The following is a 16,038-nucleotide window of genomic DNA, read 5'->3' on the forward strand; positions in this document are numbered from 1 at the left end:
CAGTACAGCAGGAATAAATAAACTCTTCACTCCATTTCTGAATGTTTCACCAGATCTGGAGTAAAAAGCTTGCTTTCAAAAGCTTAGACTGAAGTGTCGGTCTCTGCTGCATCATCACGAGTGAATGATCAGATCACTGATTTTTGCAGTGTTAAATACATATTTATGTTTATATATAAAAACAATAACATATAACAATACATTTAACAGACAGTCAATCTAATAATATTTTTCACAGTTAAAAACACATATATATTTATATATAATAACAATAAATTTTTATATTTATATTCTACATTTATAAAATAAAAATATATATAGCTATTGTAAAATGACTTAATGTTTACTTGTCTTTTAAGATTATTTTAAAATCTATATATATAGATAGGTCTGGAAGTATTCAGACACTGAGTCTTTGTGTTTTTACCTTTATACAGGTACATATAACTTTATACTTTCTTTTTTTGAAAAGCTTTCACTTCAGCAGTAATCTGCTGTGTGTCTTCTGAATTCTGAAGCGTTCAGGAGCATGTTGTAACAAGCACAGATTAACAAGTCTTCTGTTTTCAGTGAATACAGAGGCTAAAAAATACTAATTGTGTCTGTGTCCAAATCTGTGTGGACCTGAGTGTGTATGTACAGTATAAATGTGTGTGTGTTATGTTTTTTATTCTTTTCAGACTCTCTCAGTCCACGAAGTATCTGCGTATCAAGGATGAGGAGGATGACATTGACGTAAACAGCGTTATTTCAGGTGAGTGTTTCTTCAGTGACAGACGCTTGAGCAGAACACACTCTGCGTTTGTGAATCCAGCAGTTGTTTCTCTGTAATAATTTGTTGTCGGTGTGATGTGAGCGCTCGTGTCTCTTCTCCAGCTGTCACGCAGCACGGTTATCTGGCTTCAAATAATAATGAAACCCCTCCATACTGAAACTTTACTTTTGTTAAGCGTTCCATCTGTATTGATTCATAAAGAAATGAGCTGTTATGAAGCATTCGCGATTATTAAAAGACGAAGGCTGTGATTTAGTTCTGTAAATATCTGTGTTTGAAGCATGTGTTGGTTTACACGCGAGCAGCTCATGATTCACATGAACTCTAGTTTGAGTCACTCTATTCAGTTCTGTTTAGTGCACGTTTCACAGTATGTTCCATTTCAAAGCAGCTTTACAGGAAATGCTTTTTATTTTACAGTGAAATATTACAATAGTTATATTCCTTATTTTGCTTTTATTTAACAATTTTTATATTTTTATTCAATAATAATAATAATAATAATGTTTATTATTATTACTACTTTGAGATGTACATTTTAATATGTCATAATTTCTGTCACAATTTCATCAATAACATAATAGTTTTGAGTTTTTTATTTTATATTTTCAGTTTCATTTTAAAGTTTAAGAAGTATTTTATTTAGTCTTTTTTGTTCGTTTTTTTACAGTCTATAATATATAGTCCTTTATATTTTGAATGAGATTTTATTTAATTTTCAGTTTTAAATTTAAAGTTAATTTTAGTATGCCTGTAATTTTTTTATTATTATTTTGAAATAGATGTTATTTTTTAATTTTCAGTCTCCTCTGGAGGTGTTTGGTCAGTCAGCTGTTTGGTTTTTGGTGCATTAAAACAGAATTTGCTGTAGAAACAATATTGCAAGCAAATTTCACAAATAATTACACCCAAATGGCAACTAATACACTGAGCGAAACATAAAACTGGAATAGTATTTTCTTGTAAAATGTGGTCTAATCATTTCTGTTTAAAGTAAAACATACCAACATCAAAGTAAAACAACAAAATCTATAAATTAAAAATAGAAACAACAAAAACAAAAATAGTTCCATGTTTTGTAAACGATGTGGTTGATGGGAAAGTGGTCCCGCAGGTTTCCCCACTTCACATCTTACACTCAGGAATGTTAAACTAAGGAACAGCAAAAACAAAAGAAATCAAATTGGAACATCAGCTTACCTTCTCAACTTCCCCAATATAATCAAATATTAAGACAATCTCTGGCACACGTCACCTCTGGATGCATCCTTGATAAAAGGGGCGGAGCAAGAACACATCTGGGGATTTGAGCTGTACTTACGTAGTGTGTAGTGAGTGTATGGGGCGGATCGGCTCTGGAGTGATGAGTTCAGATGTGTGTGTGTGTGTGATGAGTTGAGACTCTCTCTCTCTCTCTCTCTCTCTCTCTGCTGTGCTGCTCTTTTGCGTCCTGCGGTGATGTGTGAGCTGTGAGAATCTAATCGTTGCAGACGCCGTCCACTCACGTCCTCATCATCAGGCCTGATCTCACCTGATCATGTGACACAACAGATTGCAAACAGTTGCTCAGACGACAATGCAGTGTGACAGTCGCCATGGCAACGGCTTGTGTAACGGGACACAGGTGGCGACGCAGATCAGAGTGAATGTCATCATGCCAAACACCCGCCTGCAGAAACACAGCAGTGTGTGTGTGTGTGTGTGCGCGTCTGTCACGCATCGATCTCATGATGTCCGTGTCCTGTACGCTGGCACCCCATGAGACTCCTCAGTATTTGTGTCTCAGTCTGAGATCTCATGTTTGAGAATTACTGAATTATTTTTAGAAAACATCATCAGGAGATTTAGTTTCTCTTTTGGCATAAAAGGAACAACTCACCTAAAAATGAAAATGTGAGTGTGTTTCTTCATCAGGTTTGTAGAAATGTAGCATTGCATCAGTGTCTCAGCAATGGATGCTCTGCAGTGAATGGGTGCCGTCAGAATGAGAGTCCAAACAGCTGATAAAACACCACAATGTGGACACAATGTGGATTACTTGTGGATTATTGTGATGTTTTTATCAGCTGTTTGGACTCTCATTCTGACGGCACCCATTCACTGCAGAGCATCCATTGCTGAGACACTGATGCAGTGCTACATTTCTACAAACCTGATGAAGAAACAAACACATCTACTACATTTTGTTTTTCTATAGAATGTATTAAAACTACTAAAAATATTATAAAAGTGGATCTTCACAGAAACCCTTCTTACTTTACAATATCAGACCTGATTGAGACAGGAATATTAATTTCTCATGCACTGAGCTCTGTTTTCTCATTCGTGCCGGTTTGAGTTGATTAGCAGGATCTCTGGCGTTCGTTTAGCAGCTCTTTTGGTCCCTTTAGAGCCGTTTGTGTGGTCCGATCAGCCTCAGCGGAGCGTGAAGGGCCAAACACTCGCGGCGTCTCAAACGCACCGCTCTTGCCAGGAACATTTGAGCGAGCAGAGACCGAGAGCGAGAGCTCAGAGCCGTTGGTGAACCCTGTAATCAGACAGAACATGTGCTTTATTTTGATAGAAATGCCCTTTAGTACCAACGAGCCCAAACACAAGCGGCAGCAGTTTATTATTATTATTAAAATACTTTATAAATCCTTCACTGGAAATTATATTTTTACACCAGCAACTACAATTCAATCCATGCACACAGACATCGCTACCTAACTAAACACCTGCAAAAGAATCTTGCAGTATAAAAAAAAAAGATTGCACATGACTCAATAAAATACATTACAGTTATTGCACATTGTTTGTGTCCATTACTGCGCTGGATTCATCTGAACGCAGCAGGAAAACATGGATGTGTTCGTCACGTCTCTTCCACACTTTCTCCGAGGCGTGACAAATGAAAGGGAAACATTTCAGCAGAGACAGTGTGGTAAAAGCATTGTAAAGAACTGTAAAGAATTATTTTTCTAGCATGTTTTATGAGAAAATACTATTTCAGTCTTTCTGCTTTAAAAAGTTTGCTTTGTAATTATTTGTGAAATTTGAACATTTACAGTGTTTTAAAAAAGTAAATCTTACAGTACACTGATTTTTTGAAAAATGATTGGTCATCAATAATTAGTCCATTATAGGAAATCAGTTTTTCTTTCTGATGTATGGGTGGTCAGTTCAGATATATCCCTTCATTCATTTTTATTAATTTCCCCATGGAGAATAAGCGCAGGGTAACGGCTGATCACGGATCAGTTTGAGAGTTCATGCGACTGCAGCTAATGAAATGCAACAATCAAATGCAAACGTTGGATCTTCAGAATATTTTCTTTTCCGGGTGGACTCTTGTTTTAAATCTTATATTCATGCTAAAATATACCCCTCTGTCAGAGATCAATCTCCATCTGATCTCATTCATATGTTTGGGGAATGTCCTAAACTACTTGATTATTGCACTAAGAGGCTAGATCTTGATACAAATCTACTTTTGGCTATTTTTGGGATGGAAGTTGATGCTGACCTTTTAGTAATGGTCCAAAAGGCTTTTAGCCACTTTACTAGCAAGACGTCTCATCCTGTTTCACCACCTCCTTTAGATTCATGGCTGAAAGAAGTGTTCGCCTGCATTTAACTGGAAATTGCTGGCTAACTCTAGACACTTAACCTGAGCTTAACCTGAAGACCCTTCCCTTCCCTTCCCTTCCCTAATAGTGTGGAATGATAATAATAAAATCATTTGATTTGATGGTCCATGCAGGAAAAATTAAAGAGATCACCCAAAAATTCAGTCATTAATTACTCATCCTCGTGTCGTTCCAAACCTGTAAGACCTTCGTTCATCTTCAGAACACAAATTAAGATGTTTCTGATGAATTCTGAGAGCTCTCTGACCCTCCACAGACATCACGGATGCTTACACGGTCCACACACAGAAACATAGCAAGGACATGGTTAAAAGAATCCATGTGACATCAGAGCTTCATGTGTATATACACTACTGCTCAAGAGTCAGGGATCAGTAAGACTTGAAATGTTTTCTTCTGCTCATCAAGGCTACATTTATTTGATCAAAAATACAGAAAAAAAAAAAAAAACAGTTCAAAATTTTAATACAATATAAAATAAAGCTTTATATTCAAAAACACTACAAAATATAATATATTCACATGATCTGCAGCTGTATTTTCAGCAGCATTACGCCAGTATAAAGTGTCACATGATCTTCAGAAATCATTCTAATATGATGATTTATTATTAGAATTATCAACAGTTGTGCTTCCAAAAAATGTTTAGGAAACTGCGATACGTTTTTCAGGATTCTTTGATGATGAAAAATTCAAAAAGAACAGCATTTATTCAAAATATAAATCTTTTCAAACAATATAAATATTTGCTATCACTTCTTAACAATTTAACACATGCATGCTGAATAAAAGTTTTAATTTCTTTCAAAAAAATAAAAAATAAAAAAAAAAGTGTCACAGGTTCCAAAAAAAACATGAAGCAGCACTGATAATAAATCATCATATTAGAATGATTTCTGAAGATCATGTGACACTGAAGACTGGAGTAATGATGCTGAAAATACAGCTGCACATCACAGAAATAAATTACACTTTAATGTATATTAAAATAGAAAAACATTATTTTACATCATAATATTTCACAATATTAAATTGTTTCTTGTATTTTTGATCAAATAAATGCAGCCTTGATGAGCAGACGAGACTTCTGTAAAAAACATTAAAAATCCTTCTGATCCAAACTTTTGACCGGTAGTGTGTGTGCGGGGATATGTAGTTTTGATCTGAACGTAAACAGTGTATCGTGTGATGTCACATGGATTATTTTAACGATGTCCCCATCATGTAAGGATCCGTGATGTCTGTGGAGGGTCAGAGAGCTCTCGGAATTCATCAAAAATATCTCAGGTTTGGAATGTAATTAATGACAGTATTTTCATTTTTGGGTGATCTATCCCTTTAATAAAGAAATTTGGGGAAAAAATCTTATGTTGAGTAGATCTGAAAGCTCTTGTTATTTGGCCGCAGTAAGTGACTGATGTGTGTGTGTTTCAGAGCGTAACGTGGAGGGTCTCCAGCAGGCGCTGCATCAGTCCGTCTTCCTCTCAGCCATGTCTGCTCACCCGAGCCGTGATCTGCCGCTGTGCTGGGAGCAGCACTGTAAGCTTCTGCCCGGTGTGGCCGGCGTTCAGGCCAGTCGCGTCTCCCACTGGACCGCCGAGGAGGTGAGGAGTGCTCCGTCCCGTTCAGGGTTGAGTGCAGCTCATATGTGACCCTGGAGCACTAAACCAATCATGAGGGACAGTTTTTTCAAAATTTGAGATTCTATTTGATACATCATCTACAAAATCATCTTTAAAGTTGTTCAAATAAAGTTCTTAGCAATGCATATTACTAATCAAAAATTAAGTTTTGATATATTTACAAAATATCTTCATGGAACATGATCTTAATATCCTAATGATTTTTGACATAAAAGAAAAAAGTATAATTTTAACCCATACAATGCTACTTATGACTGCTTCTGTGCTGCAGGGACACATCAGGGTTTATTTCACTTAAAGCATGTGGTATTGTGTGAACATTGCATTTTTGTATGCACTCAGAAACATATTCAGGCTTAAATGTAAGATTTGAAGAATTGCATGTAAAACTTCCATATGTTTTGATTAGACAGTTTTAACATAAACTACTAAACTTCATGCGATCATATTTGTCAGTCATGCATCAATGAATCAGGTCAGATTTCTGTAAAAGTGTTAATAAACACAATGTGTTTTAAATACACAATAACCAGCTTCATAAATTTGTCATCAATAAATCCAGTTTGTTTCAATCTTATACATTTAAACTGATTGAATATTGCTTGTTCCACCGCTGGTCATATTTTAACTGTTTTTTTAACTGAATTAATGTCATTGTTTTCATAATGAACAGATTTATGTTGATTCAGTGCTATTTGAATAAATGCATTTTGAAGAAATTATTTAAATTAAATCAAATAGATGCAAGGAGTTAATAAACTGTGACTTGATCATTTCATTGATGCATGATTAATTTTGTTAGTTTGTGCTGAAACTGTTATTCAAATGGATGGAAATGTTATATGCAATAAAATGCATAAATCTTAAATTTAGGCCTAAATATTTTTAAAACAGATAGTTATTATTAATTGTCAGCAGTCTGTAGGCAGAAATCATTCCGTATCATGAAGCTGCAGTTTTCACAATGTTACAGTCAAGCTGACTTCAGCTTTATGCAAATGATGTGATGTGACATCAGCCAATGGGAGCGCAGAGGCTGGAGGTCATGCGATCTGCGAGTATAAACACATCCTGGTATCTGGGTGGAGTGGCTGTAGTTTGGGGCTGAAATCGAGCCTCTTCACACCGCTGGTTTCATGATGGGCTGGTTGCCATGGTAACCAGGTGAACAGAGTGCAGAGATAAACACACGTTGAGCTACAGGCCCTCAAGGACCCAGCGGTGAACAGGCCACTGTCTGACCGGTTGATGATGTCACACGTTAAACCAGTGCGTGATCATTAGCTACATGATCTAAATGAGATTCTTTTCTATATGTGCTAATGTTTAAATGTTTGGGGCCAGTGAAATGTTTCTGAAAGAAGTCTCTTCTGTTCACCAAGGCTGCGTTTATTTGATTAAAAATACAGTAAAAATTGTGAAATATTATTAGAGTTTAAAACAGGTGTAGATGGGTTCGAGTAACACTGATCACTGCATCCTGATACAGATGTGTGTGCTGGATATCAGCTGACAGGACCAGAGAAGGTCGGTCTGCTGCATCTTGGCGGCGGTTTTCTAATGAATTGAGATGTTGTTCCAAAGATGCTCTCTGGAGTCGGTCTGTTTAATTAAAGTCCGGCGCGGCTCCAGAGACGCTCTTCCTGTAATTGTACTGAGCTTCCGGGCGAGAACAGGGAGAGGTCAGAAAGCACATCAGTGAAGTTCTTCAGAGACTGCGGCGATGCTTCAGATGGGTTATTCTTAGCTGCGGGTGTTTGATGGAGATCCCTGAGACACGTCCGAGAGTGTTCCTGAGTAAACGCTCTGCTGACGCTGCAGAGAGTCTCTCGCTCAAACCTCAGCTGACCCGCTGCATCAGCGTCACATCACACTTCAGATTCACTTTTACTCCACAGGAAGTCTGTATCAGTAAATTAAGATCTGACAGATTCTGTTTAAAGCTGCGTTTCATCAAGTCTAAAATACAGAATTAGAATTATTTATTCTAATTATTATTAATTATTATTATTTCATGAGCACTGGTGCCTTAGTGGGCGCTTTATAAAAAGCTATAATGTTACTATATGTATAATAAATATATATTTTATGCTGGTAATTTATATTTTTATACGTTTTATTATCTGTACATTATATATTAATATTTATATTATTATTTTTTGTTCTCTGTCAGAGACCACTTTAGTGTGATAAAATTGCTTTTTATTATAATAATAATTTACCAACTACTTCAATATGATACACAACAATTTTCTGTATATGATGCGCAAGTAATTTTATGTATAATATATTTTATATAGTTTTTTTTAGTGCTGTCAAATGATTAATCATATCCTAAATAAAAGTTTTTGTTCACATAGTATATGTGTGTGTACTGTTACGTTTATATATTAAAAATATTTATATATAATATAAATTAAATTAATATAAATATATACATGTACATATTTTCAAAATATATGCTGTATGTGTGTGTATTTATATATACATAATAAATATACACAGCACACACACATATATTATGTAAATAAAAACTTTTATTTTGCATGCAATTAATTGCAATTAATCGTTTGACAGCACAATTTTTTAAATATTAGTATTATCATTATATTATTATCCACTACATAAATATGACGATACAGCAGTCAACAGTGTTCACAATAGTTACATGTATTAATGATTAAAATAAAGTGAAATGTAACTGCAGCTGTTTACAGTTGCTAAGCAACGCAGAGATTCCGTCACAATGTAACCTTGATTCTATCATGTTGAGAACCTCTAAAACAAGAGTGAAAATGAAACTGTGTGTGTGTGTGTGTGTGTGTGTGTGTGTGTGTTTCAGGTGGTGTGTGTGTGTGTGTGTGTTGTGTGTGTGTGTGTGTGTGTGTGTGTGTGTGTGTGTGTGTGTGTGTGTTTCAGGTGGCTGATTTCATCCATTCTTTACCCGGCTGTGAGGAACAGTCCAAGCAGTTCAGAGAGGAGGTATGTGTGGAGCTGAGGAGCAGTTTCTCTCCACTTACAGCCACAGCAGCTTTAAATCACACATAGACCACTACTCTCTTACACATTTTAAATTCACATGAAATCACATTTGCTCCACTGTGAACAAACCTTCCTAATTACTATTTGTGTCTCTGTTTCAAGTAAAAGAATCACAACAAACTTAACTTGATAGGTAAAAATTGATAGCCTGAATGCACTGTAAGTCACTTTGGATAAAAGCGTCTGCTAAATGCATAAATTTAATTTAATTTTAATTTTTAACTTGAGAAGCAAAATTATGAGAGAGATTAAAGTTTGAAATAATTACTTGTTTAAATTGTTCTTCTGCTCACCAGGGCTGCATTCATTTGATTAGAATACAGTAAAAAATGTGAAATATTATTGCAATTTAAAACAGCTGTTTTCAATGTGAATATCTGTTAAAGTGTAATTTATTCCTGTGATGCGCAGCTGAATTTTCAGCATCATTACTCCAGTCTTCAGTGTCACATGATCTTCAGAAATCATTCTAATATGATGATTTGCTGCTCAAGAAACATTTCTGATTATTATCAATGTTGAACACAGTTGTGCTGCACAATATTTTTGTGGAAACCGTGATACATTTTATTTTTCAGGATTCACAGATGAACAGAAAGTTCAAAAGAACAGCATTTATTTGAAATAGAAATGTTTTGTAACATTATGAATGTCTTCAATGGCACTTTTGATCAGTTTAATGCATCCTTGATCAATAGAAGTATTAATTTTTTTTCTCCTCATATATTCTTTATAAACTGAAGAGAAAGTTTTCAGAGAATATTTATTTATTTATCGCTGTCTGTTTTCCAGGAAGAGAGACTGTAAATACAGTTTAAAGTTCATTTTGTTATATTTAAGATCACATTATGATGTCGTTAGTGTTCATTTGTACGATGGGTAAACACACTGTTCTGCTGACTCCCTCTCCAGCAAATCGACGGGAAGGCCTTTCTTCTGTTGACGCAGCGAGACATCGTTAAGATAATGAGTGTGAAGCTCGGCCCGGCCCTCAAGATCTACAACTCCATCCTGATGTTCAAACACGCCGAGGATAAGAAGCAGCCGCCGGCGGGAGACACATGAAGCACAGATCAATCTACTGTATCCATGCATTCCCTACGCCTCCGTTAGCGCTAATCACCCTGCGGCCTCGTCTCCGTCAGGTCCCCCTTCTGCCTTTAAACCCTGTCCTTTCCTTCCCAAACTCAACCACGCGACAATCAAACGCAGTCGCCGGCGTCTACGAGGGGTTTCTCTCAGTCACGGTGCTATTTGTACTCAACACAAACAGGTGAACAGCGACTACAGGATTTGCTCTGTGTGTGTGTGTGTGTGCGTGTGTGTGTGTGTGCAGAGTCTCTGACAGAGTCTCTGAGTGTGTGTGTGTGTGTGTGTGTGTGTGGAGCGTGTGTGTGTGTGTGTGTGTGTGTGTGTGTGTGTGTGTGTGTGTGTGTGTGGTGTGTGTGTGTGTGTGTGTGTGTGGTGTGTGTGTGTGTGTGTGTGTGTGTGTGTGTGAGTGTGTGTGTGTATATGAGTGAGTGAGTGAGTGAGTGAGTGAGTGAGTGAGTGAGTGAGTGATTTATATATTTGTATGAGTGAGTGTGTGTGTAAGAGTGTGTGTGATTTAATCATTTACTCACTCTTCACATGACCAAACCTGTGTGTGTGTGCGTGTGAGTGAGTGTGTGACTCTAAATGAACAGTTCATCCACTAATGAACGTTCTGTCATCATGTACTCACTCTTCACATGACCAAACCCCAGTGACTTTCCCAAAACAACACGCTGCTGTTTTCAGTGTAATGGAAGTGAATGACATGAACAGCTCTGTGTCTATAATCATCTGTACAGCTTTGAATAAGGGCTGAAAATGCTCGTTTCTCTCCAATCAAGGGCAACGATTAATCGCGATCAATTGCATTAAAAATAAATGTTCACACATGCATGTATAGACCTAAGAAAAATGTTGTTTATATATTATATATATATGTATATATATATATATATATATATATAGTATACACACATGCAGTAAATTAGTGCTGTCAAATGATTAGTTTATATATTAAACATATTTATATTATATATAAATTAGTGCTGTCAAATGATAAATCGCATCCAAACTAAAGTTTTTGTTTACATAATGTGTGTGTACTGTTCATTTATTATGCATATATAAATACACACACATACAGTATATATTTTGAAAATATTTACGTGTATAAATATTTATTTTACTATATTTTATATTATATATAAATGTTTAATAAATAAACAGCATATTTTTCTTAAATATACAAGTGTATGTATTTGTATTTAGATATATATTTAATCATTTGAAAGCACTCATTTAAATTATATGAATATAAATATAAGTAATGGCATGTAAATATTTTCAAAATATATGATGTATGTGTGTGTATTTATATATACATAATAAATGAACACAGTACACACATAAACTTTTATTTTGGATGCACTAAATCAACTTCAGATTAAGATTCAGTCAGTGATGACTTTATTCTGTTCATATGAGTTCAGAGAAACATTTTATGGTGCTTTTTGTGTCATTTTGGAGAAAGAACAAGTTCTTTTGAAAGAAAGTCATTGGGGTTTGAGTGAATGATGAGAGGACGATCATTCGTGTCTGAACTCTTCTCTAATGCTCAGAGATTTGTGCCCGTTCTGTTACTTCCTCTGATTTGATTTTGTTTTGTACAGCTCTGTATGATTGTGCTGAACCTGCTGAATCACCTTTTATTTATTGTGCAAAATCACCGTACATTTGCACAGGGAAGGATAATAATAATATATTGTATATGATTGATTTCAAATGCCAAAAGGATTATTTTTGTGATGTATTGCGCAGAGAATTAGACCAATCCCTGTTTATGTTTCTTGAAATATACTTTATTAGTGTGAATGGCTCTGTGAGAATGTGATCTGAATTCTGGTTTCACATCAGGGGATTTTCTGATGATTATTTAAAGACTTGCTATAATGCACAAAGCAAACGATATATATATATATATTTGCTATGAATTTTGACACTGGTGTGATTTCAATGCAGAATCCATCTCATGATTATTTAATTTAGCCAAACGTCAGGAATGTGTGCGTTTTAGTGTTTGTCCCTTCAGTTTCCCGGCGCAGAATGAAGACGTTTCATTGCATTGCTGTATTAGTTCAGTCCTTTCACTCAGATATGATGATTGATTTATTGATCAGATGCTTTGTACATATTTATAAACCCTCTTTCTTAAACTCACTCACACTTTGTACAACAGATTTCATTCAGTCACATCAGCACCCTAATAAAACGTGCAAATCTCCTCCGAATGCTGTCGTCTCTGTTCCTTCAGAATTCAGTCAGATTTCATCTGAACACAGCATTAGTGGAGCTGCGAGCTTCATATCTGATGTGCTGGGTTTATCATAGCTGGATGTGGACGCTATTCACTGTGGAACATCAGGACACAAGAAATGTTGTCTGTCTTTCTTCACTGCAGATGCACGTCTCTCCTGTCTTTCTGCAGGACAGCAGCAGCATTAGTGAAGGAACGCATTGATTTATCCGCGTTTATTAATAGAGTTCAGCTCAAGCAGAACAAAGCAGGAGAACCTGAAGCAGCCTGATAGCAGTTCATCTGAATCTGAATGTAAATGTTCTGTGAGTGTCACGTCAAGGTTCCTGCAGCTTCATGACCTTCAGATGTTCCTCAACCAGTCACGGGTAAATCAATCATGTTAACCGTATTTATTTATAAACCAGTTATCATTTATGTTGTGCACAGCTGGTGAAGCTGATAAAGGAGTAGCTGACCAAAAATGGCCATCAGAGATGTAGGTGAGTGTTATATCAGGTTTGGAGAAATGTAGCACTGCATCAGTGTCTCAGCAATGGATGCTCTGCAGTGAATGGGTGCCGTCAGAATGAGAGTCCAAACAACTGATAAAAACACCACAATAATTGTGCTGTGGATTACTTGTGGATTATTGTGATGTTTTTATCAGCTGTTTGGACTCTCATTCTGACGGCACCCATTCACTGCAGAGCATCCATTGCTGAGACACTGATGCAATGCTACATTTTTCCAAACCTGATGAAGAAACAAACTCTCCGATGAACCGTACATGGGCATATTTTCAACACACGTTTTTGGCTGAACTATTCCTTTTAACCGTGTGTTTTAAAGAAAACATGTTTGATTACTTGAGGTTCAGGCTGTTAGCATTAATGATGTTGTGTAATTGCTAACAGTGTGATTGGAAACACCCGAAGGCTCTTAATGCAAATGTGAATCAGGTGACTTTAAAAGCTGTCAGATGCTCAGTGAGAGGGAATAATGGAGCTGTTTGCGTCTGGAAATGTGATGGAATCATCAGGGTGTGAAACTCAGACAAAACTAGTTATGAACAGATACAGCTGCATAAATATATTGCTTATACAGTAACTAAATCACACATGCGTTCATTCTGACAGGAGGTTTTGGTGCAATCTAATGAGATGTTGTGATTGACCGTGTCCTTAACGGTTCATCCTTCATGACTGACCGCTGGGCGTCAGATGCAGATCTGAGGAGAACACTGGGTTGGTTTGTCAGTGGTGCAAGAAAGAAAATACATTTACATGGTGTTTAAATGTGTGAACGTTCCACTATTACTCTTATTAATTTGTTCAGATTTGTCAAATTAGCTCATGAGTTTTGTCTTATAGTGTTTTTTGGTTCCAGTTAAATGTGTGACAACTTGCCCCGGTGCAAAATTCAACTACAGTTATATATTCAGTCATCGTAATAAAAGTGGATGTGTTCAACTATTAGAAATTATAGTGATACTGGAGACAGAATTCACAATATTATCCTGATGTTAGACTTTTTTGAATTAGATAAATGTGTCCCTGCAGCACAGAAGCAGTCATCAGTAGCACAGGTATATTTGTAGAAATAGACAACAATACATTGTATGAATCAAAATTATACATTTCTCTTTTATGCCAAAAATCATTAGGATATTAATTAAAGATCATGTTCCATGAAGATATTTAGTAAATTTACTACCATAAATATATCAAAACTTAATTTTTGATTAAGTAATATGCATTGCTAAGAACTTCATTTGAACAACTTTAAAGATGATTTTCTCAATATTTAGATTTTTTTTGCTCCCTCAGACTCAGATTTTCAAATAGTTGTATCTCAGACAAATATTGTCCTCCTAACAAACCACACATCAATGGAGAGATTATTTATTCAGCTTCAGATGATGTATAAACTGATGAATCTATAAAGATTGCCCTTTATGACAGGTTTTGTGTTGCAGGGTCACAAATCATTGTATAAAAGCACTGCTAGAGCCTGTGACAACTAGCCCCGCTCTGATGCCTTTAGCTCTTCCAGAATGTTGTAAACATTCTTCTGTTTTCTGTGTGAGCGGTTCAGCGAAGGCCATGTGCTGAGAATAACCTCTGGGGTCACGAGGCGTCTGGACTCTGGAGGATTCTGGGAGGGTTTGATGGCGCAGGTCTGTGGGAAACAGACTGTTAAAGGCTCTGCTCCTCTCCAGCGCTTGATGGTGTCTTGAGGCGAGATGTAGGGCCTTCAAAGGCGGCGGAGGTTTGTCTTAATGAGCATCTCTCTGAGGCCTGAACCGTGTTCGTTTGCAGCGTTTCATCTTTATCCTGAGCTCAGCGTCTTCAGGAAGCACTTTGGGTGTGATTATTACAGATAAAGTGGAGCGTTAGCAATTAAAAGTGCTGCTGTTCACAAGTGCAGGCCTTACAGATATTACAGTCACGCTCACCAGCAGTGTTGGGTAACACATTACAAGTAACGCGAGTTACATAATCAGATTGAGTAACTTGTGAAGTAACGCATTACTTTTTAATTTACAAGAGTTACTTTTTCTCTTTCATTGACTGAAAGCTCTCCTGTGCCCGTGTTGAGAGAAATCATAAGATGATACTTTAGTTCTAGAAGAATTCATCTCACTCACACAAAAACAGATTCAGTATTCCTCAAAATGAATCTAAATGGTGAAATGCAACACAGAATGCGACACAAACCTGTAATAATTAAATGTTAAATATTACAAATATCCTGTATGTAATTCCATTTTATTAACTGATGTCTTGCTGCTGACCTTCGATGATCCACTTCAATCATACGGAGCAAAAATTACTCAAGATAAAGTAACATTTGTTATTCTTTGAACTTTCTTCTTCTGCGTTCTTCTGTACAGACATGCATTTTCTTTTCCTTCAGCCTGAGGCTTTTGGTGTGAAAGAGCTTTATTTGCCAAAAACAGAACTTTTATATTAATATCAAACAAGCAAGCCCTTCCCAGATTTAAAAAGTAATGTCAAAGTACAGTAACACACTGGTAACAGTGCTGGGGAAAGTTACTTTTAAAAGGAATGCATAACAATGTTGCATTACTTCATAAGAAGTAACTAATTGCATTACTTTTGTTACTTTTGGTCAGCTGGGCTGGGCATGCTTATTTATTTTTAATCAGAGCAGAGCTTTAGATCAAGAGCTGTCAGTCAATAAACATCAAAACAAAGTTATTTGAGATGACATTTTCTTGTAAATTTTAAAGTACTGTTAGTTTAGTTAATCTGATTATGGAACTGGTGTTACTCGTAATGTTTCCCTCAATGCTGTCCAGAAACACCTCGTAACTGAAGACTGGTGTGTTTTGGATTTAGCTGAATGTTTGTTGCTTTGTTTCTTAATTCATAACCCTTTTTGCTGGTTTCATTCGGTTAAGCTGGTTATTGATCTTTGAGTTGACCTCTGTCCTCTGGAATGATATTGATCATATAATGGTATTGATTAACAGATCCTTACAATTACCACGTGAGTTTACTGAGTCCATCAACCATTTTACATGAAATGGGTTCAGTACAATGTATCATGGTGTGAAATACTTTTAAACATAAAAAGAAACCCCCAGTAAAAAAAAAA

The 16,038-nt window shown here is 36.1% G+C and overlaps 1 protein-coding gene across 5 annotated transcripts in view; it reads left to right on the top strand.

The window, feature by feature from the left end:
* Positions 1-10,417, top strand: part of LOC109059909 (lethal(3)malignant brain tumor-like protein 4) — a 44,862-nt gene extending 34,445 nt beyond the window's left edge. For all 5 annotated transcript variants that reach the window (XM_042751720.1, XM_042751724.1, XM_042751722.1 and 2 more), the window contains 4 exons: positions 681-754; positions 5,839-6,008; positions 8,967-9,029; positions 10,002-10,417. In XM_042751720.1, coding sequence (XP_042607654.1) covers positions 681-754; positions 5,839-6,008; positions 8,967-9,029; positions 10,002-10,154 — 460 coding nt within the window. In that variant the 3' untranslated portion in view covers positions 10,155-10,417. The remainder of the gene's footprint in view (positions 1-680; positions 755-5,838; positions 6,009-8,966; positions 9,030-10,001) is intronic.
* Positions 10,418-16,038: the final 5,621 nt, after the last annotated feature.

This window comes from Cyprinus carpio, chromosome B24, assembly GCF_018340385.1.
Source record: "Cyprinus carpio isolate SPL01 chromosome B24, ASM1834038v1, whole genome shotgun sequence".
NCBI lineage: Eukaryota > Metazoa > Chordata > Actinopteri > Cypriniformes > Cyprinidae > Cyprinus > Cyprinus carpio.